We start from the raw sequence: 13,539 nt of genomic DNA on the forward strand, positions 1-13,539 counted from the left end.
GCAAGTTAAGCTCTGAAGAATAGTTTGTCATTATACCTCCAAACATTTAGTTAAAACAAGAACGATGTAGATATTATCGCATTGAGTATACCAATATCTAATTGCATCTGGACTGAAACATCTTCTTATGTAGATGTCAACCTTGTTTGAAGCTCCTTCTCAAAACCAAGAGTGTGTGTGTGATCTGTGAGAAATAATGTAGCTTCACAATAAAGACATGAATCAAACTAGATAGTTGGATGTTTTGTATAAACGAACTCAATAGCGACACTAAATCGGAAAAGCAATATTTTACGTCTCCTGTCATTTTCACATTTTTGAACGTAAATGAAAAATAATTGTTTTCCGTCATTCCCTTCGAATTCCTACCTCTGTAATAAATTCTGACGCTCATATTTTGAAATTCGAAAATTTGGTATAATTCACTTACAGCAGTTTCCGATGTCTAAATAAACTTTCTTTAAGTTCCCTAGTATCGATTTTATATGTGATTATATAATATGTGATGGTGATTATCTCGAGGGTAATAAAAATGTACGAAGGCACTAAAAACTCAACGAAGCACCGAAAGATACAAAGTGCAAGTCATTTTAATTGTTGTTTTCTTGGGCACCATGTGTCGCCTCAGTCGAATATGACCGTGTACATTTTTAATCTAGCATTGCAACATCTGCGTTTACATTAACCAGTGAGATTCATAAAAAATCGAAACATATGCAGGAGATTTGTTGTTATTTTAGATATCAAGATTGACTATTTTAAAATTTAGTTTGCAATTAGAAAAATATTTAAAGAAGGTATGTGCATTTCAAATTTAATTATTGTATGTAGAAGTTGTAAAAGCCATGAGAGAAAATAGACGGATTTCTAGCTCCTGGATGGAAACAGACGTTACTAGGGAGTATGAAACGGGTATTTGCACCCTATGAAAAGGCTAAGCGAGCGTCTCGTGCTCTCGCCGACGTGGTTCGCTTATTTGAAAAGTTTTAAACGTAATGTTATGTGTGTTTGAGCTCTAATATGGTACAAATATTGTCTATTTCCTTAATAATAAACTAAGTAAGTAATAACCGTTTCAAGCTTAGTTAGTTGGATGTTTTGTATAAACGAATTCAATAGCGACACTAAATCGGAATAGCATATTTTACGTCTCTTGTCTTTTTCGCAATTTTAAACGTAATCGAATTCCTACCTCTCCTTAGTAATAAATTCTGACGCTCACATTTTGAAATTAATAAATTTTCATTAAGTTCCCTAGCAACGTCCGTTTCCATGGTCAACAATAAGCAAGGCAAGCTCTAAAGAATTGTTTGTCATTATACCCCTAAACATTTAGTTGAAACGAGCACGATATAGATATTCTCGCATTGAGTATACCAATATACATATACGTAATTGTATCTGGACTGAATCTTCTTCTTATGTAGATGTCACCCTTGTTTGAGGCACCTTTTCATTCATTGAGTTCATTCATCTGTGTGTGATCTGTGAGAAATATAATGTAGCTAGACAATTAAGAATTGAAGGAAACAATGTGAGTCAAAAGAAAAGCTATAGAAACGCTTGGTAAGGACGTGGAAAAAGGGCATTTTCACCCTTAAGAAAGGGCCAATTGAGCGATTTCTTAATTTTCTCGGCCATTTGGGACGATTTCATGGGGGGTCGTAATCGGGCTTTTTTGCCTCCTGGGCTTCCTTCATGGAGAACATTTATGTCAGTGAGTCAGTCAGTCAGTGGTGGGATTGGGGCTTTATATACAGGGTGTCGCAAAACTCTTTCAACAACGCTTGTGTGCTGGTAGATATCATAAAAACAAGTAAATTTTCCCTATAAAGTTTACCTCGAAAGCGCTTAGTTTCTGCGCTATAAGCGCTTAAAATCTATCCTGTACGTATGCAACCCAACACAGCAAACACTTGCTCTGACATAACTACCACGGGCGCGTGGCAGGGTTGCCACTAGCGTTTCTCGTTAAGAGAGACGACTTGAAAACAACAACTTGCGAGTCTTGCTTGAGCAAAATCGAAAACATTAATGGTACTTGCGATGTTGTAAGAAGCATTGACAGTATTTATGAACTGACCAAGACAAAATAGGCAGACTTAAATTCAAGATTACTCATTCTAAAATATCTCCATAAATGATTGATTGATTTGGTTTATTTTAATTCGCTTTTCTGCCACCTTTGGCTAGTCGCGAAGATGAGGATGATATGATGAAATAACATATGACACCAATGTCTAGGCCAAGATTTAACCCCGAGACACCTGACGCCGTAGCGAGCTGTTCTAACCACATCCCCACTGGGTATTTCGTGTATATCAACAATTGCAAGGGACACGTGAGAAGGAGGAAATCCACGAACGAACACATGTAAACATGATGTGTTTGCTGCCTCGTTTCGAACACGCAGACTGTAATGTTATTACAATTTATTTATTACAAAATTGTGAACTAGCGCTATTGCGAATCGAGTTCGTTATAAAAAGCAGGCAAACCTCTAAACTGAAAAGAAACAAAAATATCCGGCAGAAAAATGACCTACAATGAGAAGAATAGAAATTCACAAGAATTATCTCGGAAATTCTAGATGTCAGAATCTCTCTCGTTTCCTACAAAACGTTGTTTCCAGGGTGAACTAGAAGTTGACATTTTGGTGTCTTCCGAAAATGTTACTCTTACATTTCAATGTTGATATCAAGTTGCTACAATGAATGATAGATATGTACAATTTATGAAGTGTATTTAATGGTTTCCTTTTGATTATTTTTTTTACGTTCGATGATAAGAATGCGAAACAAAGACACAAAATGAGAAAACTAATTCCCACACATGAAAAGAGTGTAAATTACGAGGATTTCTCTTGATGTATGTAGCAATATCAAACGAGATCGTGAAGTGCGGAACAAAATTGTACAGGCAGTATGCAACGAACTCAATGTAATTCTTTTCAATGTAATATTAATTTACAACTTCTTTAATAGAGCATTCAAAATGAACCAGTTTGATTGGAGAGAAAGAGAGAGAGAGGGAGAGAGAATGATAATTTTTATTTCGCATGTTCCTAGTATTGCAAATAATCGTTGGAATTTTCTTGAAACCCACTTTTAAAATACATATGTTTTCTTACATGCATATCAGTTGTCTCTAAAATTTATAGGTTGCCACTGTTTTATAAAATAAGTATTGTATGTTGGCTATTTGTGACATTGGTCTCATAACGCTTTGCTCTGTGTTTCATACGCGGGCGCTGTGCACACCAACCCCGAAGATTTCTTCGTATTGTGGATGACGTTGGATTTCCCCTATCTCATGTGTCCCTTGCAATTGTTGATATTGCACGACACACGAAACATTTGTGGTGATGTGGTTAGCACAGCTCGCTACGGCGTCAGGTGTCTCCTGGCCTAGGCAATGGTGTCATTTGTTATTTAATCATATCATCCTTATCTTCGCGATTAGCCAAAGGTGGCAGAAAAGCAAATTAAAATAAAAATAAACCAAATCAATCAATCAATTATGGAGATATTTTAGAATGAGTAATCTTGAATTTCAGTCTGCCCATTATTTGTTTTGGTCAGTTCATAAATACTGTCAATGCTTCTTACAACATTGCAAGTACCATTAATGTTTTGGATTTTGCTCAGGCAAGACTCGCAAGTTGCTGTTTTCAAGTCGTCTCTCTTAACGAGAAACGCTAGTGGCAACCCTGCCACGCGCCCCTGGTAGTTATGTCAGAGCAAGCGTTTGCTGTGTTGGGTTGCATACGTACAGGATAGATTTTAAGCGCTTATAGCGCAGAAACTAAGCGCTTTCGAGGTAAACTTTATAGGGAAAATTTACTTGTTTTTATGATATCTACCAGCACACAAGCGTTGTTGAAAGAGTTTTGCGACACCCTGTATATTGGATAAGCTTTAATCAAGACACTTTCTTTATTGCTTGGGCAAATAGCTCAGCTCAAGTGATGACGTGCTATGAACCTTAATTTCAATAAATGAGTTCCGAAAGTAGATTATGCAGCTATTGCAACTGTCATCCAATGCTATTATTAGAATAATTACATCAGGATGACGTCAGTGTGCTTGGCATGTAGCATGCGTGCAAAAGGAAAGGGAAGTTTACAGCATTATCAGGAAAACTGGTGGTGAGCGATATGTAGGAAGGCCAAGACGGTGACAAGGTTAAAAGACGAAAACGGAGGCCATAAGCCGTCGGGTTTAAGAATGTTAGACTGTTAGTTTATTATGTACAATCCCTATAACAAATACAAGATATAAGAATGCAAAAAGATAATTTATGCACAGAAAGGCTAATCGGGAATGGACCTACTGTTTAAAGTGGAACCCAAAGCAGTGTGCAGGTGCTCTACAGGGTATCAAACCCTGAACCCGTTGATTTCAAGGCGACAATGTTATCAATACGCCGCATTGGGGAGGCCAAAAATTTATAAATTTGTAAGCTGCTTTAACATTATTTTCATTATCATTATTATTATTACAATTAGTTATGTGAAAGTGAGTCGTTAGGGCGTCTGACTACCATCCGAGAGACCCGGGTAGGATGCCCGGCGGGGAAGATCTGGGATTTCTTCCACATGTTCAAGCGGCTCAGGCGCCCATCCAGCGTAGTATAAAGTGGGTACCTGGAGGAAACTGGGGGAGAAACCATAAAACCACTTGAATGGTAGGGGCGTGGTGCTGATCTTATCGGCCGTGATGAAGAAAGTGTGGGACCCTAACTCCACACCCCTATATGCCTTCATGGCGTGGTGCAAATCACAAGGGGAGCACTTTACTTGAGTTTATTCTTTTTGTGAATTCGTTGTACATGTAAATTATAATTTTAACATGAACTTTCGCGAGTGGGTAGTGGTCTTGCCTTCGGTGCGAACGGTCCGGATTCGATCTTCGGCGGAAGGAGGATGCGAAATCCTCGGGGGAGGGACAGACGTGGTGATTCCCCCCAACAAAAAATTCCGGGAGGAAATTTTTGTTATAACAAACAAAATATAAGAAATTACTTTTAATTTGAAACTAAGAATAATATCGAAAACACACACAAATTTGTGAAGTTGTGAGTATTGAATGCTTTCTTTCGCAAGAGATCATTAACAAATCCAATATATATAAAGCCCCAATCCCACCACTGACTCACTCACTGACATAAATGTTCTCCATGAAGGAAGCCCCGGAGGCGAAAAACGCCCGATTACGACCCCCCATGAAATCGTCCCAAAAGGCCGAGAAAATTCAAAAATCGCTCAATCGGCCCTTCCTTAAGGGTGAAAATGCCCTTTTTTCACGTCCTTAGCAACCGTTGCCACGGGCATTTCTTTTGCACACATTGTTTCCTTCAATTCTTAATTGTCGAGATACATTATATTTCTCACAGATCAATAGCACACAGATGAATGAACTCATGGTTTTGAAAAGGTTCCTGAAACAAGGGTGACATCTACATGATAAGGAGTTTCAGCCCAGATACAATTACGTATATATTGTTATACTAAATGCGTAAATATCTACATCGTGCTTGTTTTAACTAAATATTTAGGAGGTATAATGACATGCAATTCCTTAGAGCTTGCCGTGCCTGTTGTTGTCCATGGAAACGGACGTTGCTAGGGAACTTAAAGAAAGTTTATTTTCACCAAGAAAACTACTGTAAGGGAATTATGCTAGACTTTTCGAATTTCAAAATAAGAGCATCAGAATTTTATTACAGAGGCAAGGTAGGAATTTGAGGGGAATGACGGAAAACAGTTATTATCCAATTACGTTCAAAAATGTGAAAATAACAAAATACGTAAATATTGCATTTTCAATTTAGTCGCTATTCAATTCGTTTATGCAAAACATCCAACTACTTATCTTGAAACGGTTATTACTTAATCAGGTCATTATTAAGAAAATATACAATAATAGTTTGAATATTTGTACCTTATTAGAGCCCATACACACATAAAGTTACTTTCTAAACTTTTCAAATTAGCGAACTTGTACACATGTTCCCCATCATCCAATACAACACCGTCTAAAACATGATTGTGATCACAACGTGGCCGAAGGTCACGCATGCGAGCGTACAAGACGTGGCCAAAGGCCACGTCGAAAGTACGCGAGTCCAATATATATAAATCCCCAATCCCACCACTGACTCACTCACTGACATAAATGTTCTCCATGAAGGAAGCCCCGGAGGCGAAAAATGCCCGATTACGACCCCCCATGAAATCATCCCAAAAGGCCGAGAAAATTGAAAAATCGCTCAATCGGCCCTTCCTTAAGGGTGAAAATGCCCTTTTCTCACGTCCTTAGCAACCCGTTGCCATGGGCTTTTTTTGTAGCACACATTGTTTCCTTCAATTCTTAATTGTCGAGATACATTATATTTCTCACAGATCAATAGCACACTGATGAATGAACTCATGGTTTTGAAAAGGTGCCTGAAACAAGGGTGACATCTATATAATAAGGAGTTTCAGCCCAGATACAATTACGTATATATTGTTATACTCAATGCGTAAATATCTTCATCGTGCTTGTTTCAACTAAAAGTTTAGGGGGTATAATGACATACAATTCCTTAGAGCTTGCCGTGCTTGTTGTTCACCATGGAAACGGACGTTGCTAGGGAACTTAAAGAAAGTTTATTTTCACCCCGAATGCTACTGTAAGGGAATTATGCTAGAGTTTTCGATTGATTGATTGATTGACTGATTTAGTGTTTTAAGTCCACTTTGTGCACAGTATTAGAGTTTTCGAATTTTAAAATGTGAGCATCAGAATTCATTGCAGAGGAGAGATAGAAATTTGCGAAGAATGAAGGAAAACATTTCTTTATTTCAATTATGTTTAATAATGTAAAACTGACTACAGAAGTAAAATGTTACTTTTCCAATTTAGTGTCGCTATTGAATTCGTTTACATAAAACATGTAACTAACTATCTTGAAACTGTTATTACTTACCCAGCTAATTATTAAGAAAAAACAATAATATTTTGATTATTTGTACATATTACAGCGCATACACACATACATTAACGTTCAAAACTTTCCAAATAAGAGAACCACGTCAGCGAGCGCACGAGACGTGGCCAAAGGCCACGTCGAAAGTGCGCGAGTCTACATATATACGCACAATGAAAGTAAAACAAGAATGCAACACAATAATAACAATGAAATCTAATTGATTTATATTAACATAAACACAAACTAAACAAAAATTTACACAAATTAAAACCACTTCACTTCAACTATTTCATAATTTATTAACATCTTTAACCAGTTAGTAAAGGAATTAGTTAGCTTCTTTACAATATCTGATATGTATAAAAGTAACAAATTAATTTTCTTTATGTAATTAATAATAATAATATATTTTAAATTGAGTAATTTATTTTTACTTTTAATAACATTACAAATATGTATATCGTATAATTTACACATATATTTGTGGGGGAGGGGGTTTGAAGATTAAGAACTTTCTCCCCCCCTACCAGTTTTGAATTATTTCGCACCCTGGGCGGAAGCTCCAAAATGTTGAACGACAAACTACTTGGCAACACTTGGTTACTCAAAGGGCTGCCACTATATTGAGACTCTATATTTGTACATTGAGTATTTAGTTGAAAATAACAATTAATCTGATAAATAGAAATTCTGCCATTTTAGGTATTTCTAAATCATTTTACTTTTTCAGGAGCTGGGGATTCCTTTGGAAATCCACTTAAAGGTTCAACTAAATATAGACGTCAGGAAATCAAAGTACATAAAAAGGACATCAGTAATTGGAGACATGTTCATGCCAGCTGCTTGGATCGATATGGTGAGTATTTTAACAACGGATTAAAAAGGTGGTAATTAGGTACACACATAGTTTGTTTCAAGTCCATTTCATGCTCAGATAGACTCATCGGGATCTAAACCACTGTGCCAGAGGTCCCGGGTTCGAAAGTCGGCCTGGGCGTCCTTTGTGATTGTCTCTTAATTAATTTCATCATGTCATCACCAATCCTCATCGTAGCGATTAACCAAAAGTGTCAGGAAAGTGATATAAATAAATCGAATCAATCTTTGAACTACTATGCAATGTGCCTCCACACACAATAGCATCACGCTGGAGTAACATTACGATGACATTCCATTATACTGCCTTTAGGAAGTAACAATTTTAAAGCCAATAGGTCATGATAACTAAATTTTCTGACTTCGAGGATATTTGAAGGGAGACTTAAGGTCCCGAACCCCCTCAAATACTCCACTGACACATTAATTACTGAAACGCCCCGTGGCTAAAATCACCAACCCAGTAAGCGATGAAGATTTTCGACCGATCAGTATTCTCCCAACTTTGTCAAAAGTATTTGAAAACATCGTTCACGAGCAAATTTTTAACTATGTGCAATCGAAAAAATTGTTGAACCCCTTCCAGTCCGGTATCCGCCCACATCACAGCACCAGCACAGCGCTCATTAAAGTGATGGATGATGTAAGGTCGGCGATGGATAAGAGATATTTGACAATGCTAGTTCTCCTCGATTACAGCAAAGCCTTCCAAACCGTAGACCACGATATCCTACTGGCGAAATTGTCATCTTATTTCAACTTTTCCCAACCCGCTGTTGACTGGGCTCGCTCATATTTAGCAGCCAGACAGCAACGCACATTCGTTTCTGACAATAAGTCGTCGTGGCTGCCGACGAATTGCGGTGTACCCCAAGGTAGCGTCCTGTCTCCGCTGCTGTTCTCCATGTACGTAAATGATATATCTGGAAACTTTCAATCGACAAATTACCATCTGTACGCTGATGACGTCCAATGTTATTTGTCGTTCCCTAAAACAAGCATCAATATGGCCATCAAAGCCCTAAACGATGATATTATGAACGTCTGCAAGTGGTCTCAGGCAAACGGTCTGCAAGTAAATGCTGAGAAAACGAAATGTATTTTAATTAGTCCTCCATCCCTGACATTCTTGTTGAAGGAAACCCCATTTCGTTGTCGCTTTCGGTCAAAGACCTGGGAGTCGTTGTGGACGAAAACCTCACTTGGAGTGACCATGTGAAGGCCATATGTAAAAAATCCTACGCAGCATTACACTCGCTGTACCGCCTTAAAAATATTTTACCACAAGAAGTAAAGAAAACACTCGTGGAGTCCTTAGTTCTGTCTCATATAGACTACTGTGACTTGACATATATTGACCTCAACGGTGAACTAGCAAGACGTCTACAGCGAATACAAAATGCATGTGTGCGCTACATTTATAATATCAAATATTTTGACCACCTGACCCCGGCTTTCAAGGACCTAAACTGGTTCGACCTTTCTACTCGCCGCCGCTTCCACCCTCTTACAGCGCTCTACAAAATAGTAAACTCACGAGAGCCGTCCTACCTACTTTCTCGATTTCAACCCCTAAGTTCAGCACACACATTTGCCACCCGTTCGAGAGACAACACTCTGCTGGCCATCCCCTCCCACAAGACAACGTTTTATGGAAATTCCTTAACGGTCACTGCTACCAGAGCGTGGAATGACCTCCCCAATGACATAAGAAACTCTTCTTCTCTCGGCCAATTCAAATCAAAATTAACAAAATTTTCATCTGGAGTCAACTTACCAGTACTGAAAACAGGGAAATAAAATTAAACCTTCGTGTAAACTGGTAGGACCAACACCCACCGACTTTTTCTGTAATTTGACTATGTTTGTTGCGTGTGTGTTTATGTTTTACGTGTATTTTTTTTTTACTTAGTGTGTATGTATTTTTGTCTTTATTTTTTATGTTTTTTGCGTCTTTCTCTTTTATTTTTCTTGTGTTTTTCTTTTTTTTTTGGTATCTTAATGTTCTTAGTTTTTATAGATTTCATTTCTTAGTATCTTAATGTTTTTAGTTTTTATATATTTAACATACAGTTAGCTATAAAAATCAATTTATAAAATGTAATATAGAGATGGTTAAGTGGAAGAAAAGGCTTGTGCCTTAACTTCGCCATCCAAAACAAGGAATAAATAAATAAATAAATTAGCCAAAGTGGCAGAAAAGAGACGTTGATATCCACACAAGGTGTGGCAGATATACCTGGCGGTTTTCAAATTAAAATACCAATTACATAATTTTGCCAAATTAAATTATTACCATACGACACTGTATCTCAAAGCCTGGCCCTGAACATATCCTGTACTGTCAAGATGGGTAAAAATCATGACTTTTATTTAAAAAATCATTTTTGTTGGTTGATTGTTTAGTTTTTTTTAAAAAAAATATGCTTAAAATTGCCTGCATGGTTTTTGGCACCATGCACGTACATATGTTTTTTTTATAGAAAGGCTTTTTATAGTAAATGGCAATGTAAAATATTTGAACAGTTTGATTAAAGCAAATGAAAATATACGTAAACATACATTTTTTCTGTTTCTGATACTGTAACTACTATGGAAATGTTTGTTAATGAAACTAATAATAATTTCAGTAATTTTTCTTCCAATGAAACTAAAACATTCTGGATGTACTCTATAATTGTAACTTAAAATAGGTATTAACTTAATATTTTTATAGTCTTTGTACCTGCATTTTTTATTGATAGTTCAAAAAAAATGTTTATTTCCAGCTTAATGATATTGACACTATTATGGTTTAACAGGATTAGTATTTTGTATATTTTTCTACACTATTTTTGTCCATAAAATTATTGAATTTTAAAGCAAGAGAAATCCTCTGTTTACATTTCCTTTCGTATGAACTTCTCACATACATATATTTCATTTCCTTTATTTTCCTATCTTAGAACCTAATAATCACCATTAAATGATTACGAGATTAATATACTTTCACCAAAAGTGTTTCTGATATCTACAAAATCCTTATGTACATTATTATATAAATGATTTATTTAGAGTAATTTAAATCAATCCGCTCTGTGTACTGTACAAACTTAAGTAACCGAATTTAAATGAATCAGGTCTATTATTATGGGCATAACTTAGCGGGGGGTAAGGGGTCACTTCCCTCCTCTCCCTGCAATTTTTTCAGGTTTGATAAAATGTACAAGTTCAGTGTACTTTTGTTAACCTTCTGAGACCTGAGGAGCAAATTAATAAAGGGTAATATTTGTGTTTTTGCAAATGTAACAGTTATTTAGGAAATAACCCTGGGTGTTATTTTTATGAAATGGAAAACGTTCCGAATCTGACCCCCCACCCCCAAGGCTAAGGCACAAAATTCGATTGTGACCACGAAAATTAGGTCCCAAGCTACGCCCATGTCCATGGACGTCTGCAGGATTGTTAGCCAGGGAGAGGCAAGCAAGGTATTATTTTAGGGGGAGGCAAACAAGACACATTTTCCCCTATAATGGTGTTGTCCCCTCACTGAAGTTATCATGTTAATGCAATAATTAACACACATTATTGTGGTTGAAATGAAATTATATGTGTGAAACATATAATATTTGGTTGACTTTCATTTTCCATGGGAGGCCGTTGCCCCCCACTCCTTCCGGTCGTCCATGCCCATGTCTGTAATAATCACTTCTGTTTGGTTTTCACAGGGTTTCGACAAGATCCCGGAATCTATCAACAACATCCTATATCTCGGTGTGGTGGTTTGTCCCATGCTTGAGAAGGGAGTCACGTACGGTTTGTTCTGTCTAGGAGGAGTCATGTTCCTCACGGCCGCCATAGCTTCGGTCTGCAGGAGAAGTCCAAGAATTACCTTGAGGTACCAAATACCAGAAATGTTGCCAATGATGAGCTTGAAAGAACGGCCCGAAAACCCAGGTCCACATGATCCCGAGTGACGTCGTGATTATGGTAGTTACGTTTGAGACTTGTGATGTACTTGTCGCTATATTTGTGCGCATTGAATTCGCTTCTGTGAAGTGTTCGTTGCGGTGTGTTGTATCTTCTAGAAAACTGACGTCAGTGTTTGCCTTTCACTCAAGGTTTAGCACATTCAGAAGAGTTTTGGAGTAACGTACCGCAAGTACTAATGTATTACTTCTTTTGGTACTTGCGATAGTGACGAGTTACAGAAATTATAAGTAGTAATTGCAATGTTACTTCGTTACTTGCGCTACCACGAAATTGGAGGATTTATTTGCTATTAGAAACATGTCTTGTTGTTTTGTTTTAAACTTGCGCATGTAAATTTATATTGAAAAACATGCAGTACGGAGAACAGTCATTATGGTATGACAAAGTAACAACAAACGTGCTACTCTTTTTTATGTAACCTACGCCAAGTGTATCATCTATAGCCCGATCGGCCAAAGAACAAACTTCAGGAAACCCAGAGTTTTCGCCTCCAGTTGTGGGAGTTTCAAGGGAGGGAAAGCGTTGTTGCTACACGCCTGATTTTTGTCCAGTCGTACACGACCCCTTTTGCTGTCAACATGCACCCTTCGCTTGCATTTCAGGGAGAGGCAGGGAATCGGAGACCCATTCGCTTGCTACGCGGAGGCAACCATTATCAGTCTTCGCCGTGCTTGACCTTGTTGAGGGTGCCACCTGTTTCGAAAACTACTCGAAATTAAAAATTTGGCAACGCGGAATAAAACGAGAATTTCCCCTCACCACGGCAACTGGACCAAGCCGATTGGTTCAGTGGTTCAAGGTGAAGACAAAAATAGAATTTTGAAGTTTGTTCTTTCGCAAAAAGTCTTTAGTTAGCTTGAAGGTTGTAGCAAGAAGGGCTAGTGTTCGGGAGGTAACTCAGAAAGTAACTATCCTGCTACTTCAACGACTGATAAGACAAGTGTTTAGGTGAAGTCATGAAAAAGTCACCTTCCCACTCAGTGGCGGCGAGGGGGCAGTTGCTACCAGTTGCATTGGGAGGCACTATACAACATACAATTTTTAAGTCAAGAAGCGATGATAACCATATTTTGTTAAAATAGTATGGCTTAGCCTTTGGAGGAAGGGGCTCAAGCTCTTTCTTAAATCTTTCACTGAAAATATGTAATTTAAAATAGGTGTAAGTGCAATTTAGTCACAAAGACCCTTTTCTTGTAGGGTTTCTTAAATTTTTTGCACAAGTGCCAATTTGTTAATCAATTATAATTGTACCAATTTGCTACTAGCAAATACATCTTTTAATAAGCAAAACTGATTTTCTTTTGTTCTGAACCACTAACCTCAATTGCTGAATCTTACTGATAGAAGGTATGAAAATAATCTCAATTGTAGTAAAAACACAAAAAATCTGATGGAAATATTAAAAAAATAGTAAATATAAAGAATATTAAGAGAATGTAGACTTACAGCTCAAATTACAAAATATTTACGTTGGAGAAGGTGAGGAAATTGTGCACGGAGGGTAATAATGTGCATCGCAAAATCTAAATGGGCCTAGCAAATATTTGACCATGGTGACCTGTCTTAAAATGTGGCAAATTGAGTTCACCGGCAACATCTTGCTGTGGAGAAGACTATGTCTGGCTTCAGGGACCCCGAGAAATTTGGAGATGAATATAAAGCAAAAAGTGGCCCTGAAATCAGTATTGGCCGGCCCTCGTGGCGGAGTGGTTAGCA

At 37.5% G+C, this 13,539-nt stretch overlaps 1 protein-coding gene across 2 annotated transcripts in view; it reads left to right on the forward strand.

Moving 5' to 3' along the window:
• The window catches only part of LOC145987292 (scavenger receptor class B member 1-like), a 55,203-nt gene extending 41,895 nt beyond the window's left edge, over positions 1-13,308 (forward strand). For both annotated transcript variants that reach the window (XM_083121810.1, XM_083121809.1), the window contains exons 8-9: positions 7,706-7,831; positions 11,559-13,308. In XM_083121810.1, coding sequence (XP_082977936.1) covers positions 7,706-7,831; positions 11,559-11,807 — 375 coding nt within the window. In that variant the 3' untranslated portion in view covers positions 11,808-13,308. The remainder of the gene's footprint in view (positions 1-7,705; positions 7,832-11,558) is intronic.
• Positions 13,309-13,539: the final 231 nt, after the last annotated feature.

Source organism: Lepisma saccharinum, chromosome 4 (genome assembly GCF_977018435.1).
Source record: "Lepisma saccharinum chromosome 4, izLepSacc3.1, whole genome shotgun sequence".
Lineage (NCBI taxonomy): Eukaryota > Metazoa > Arthropoda > Insecta > Zygentoma > Lepismatidae > Lepisma > Lepisma saccharinum.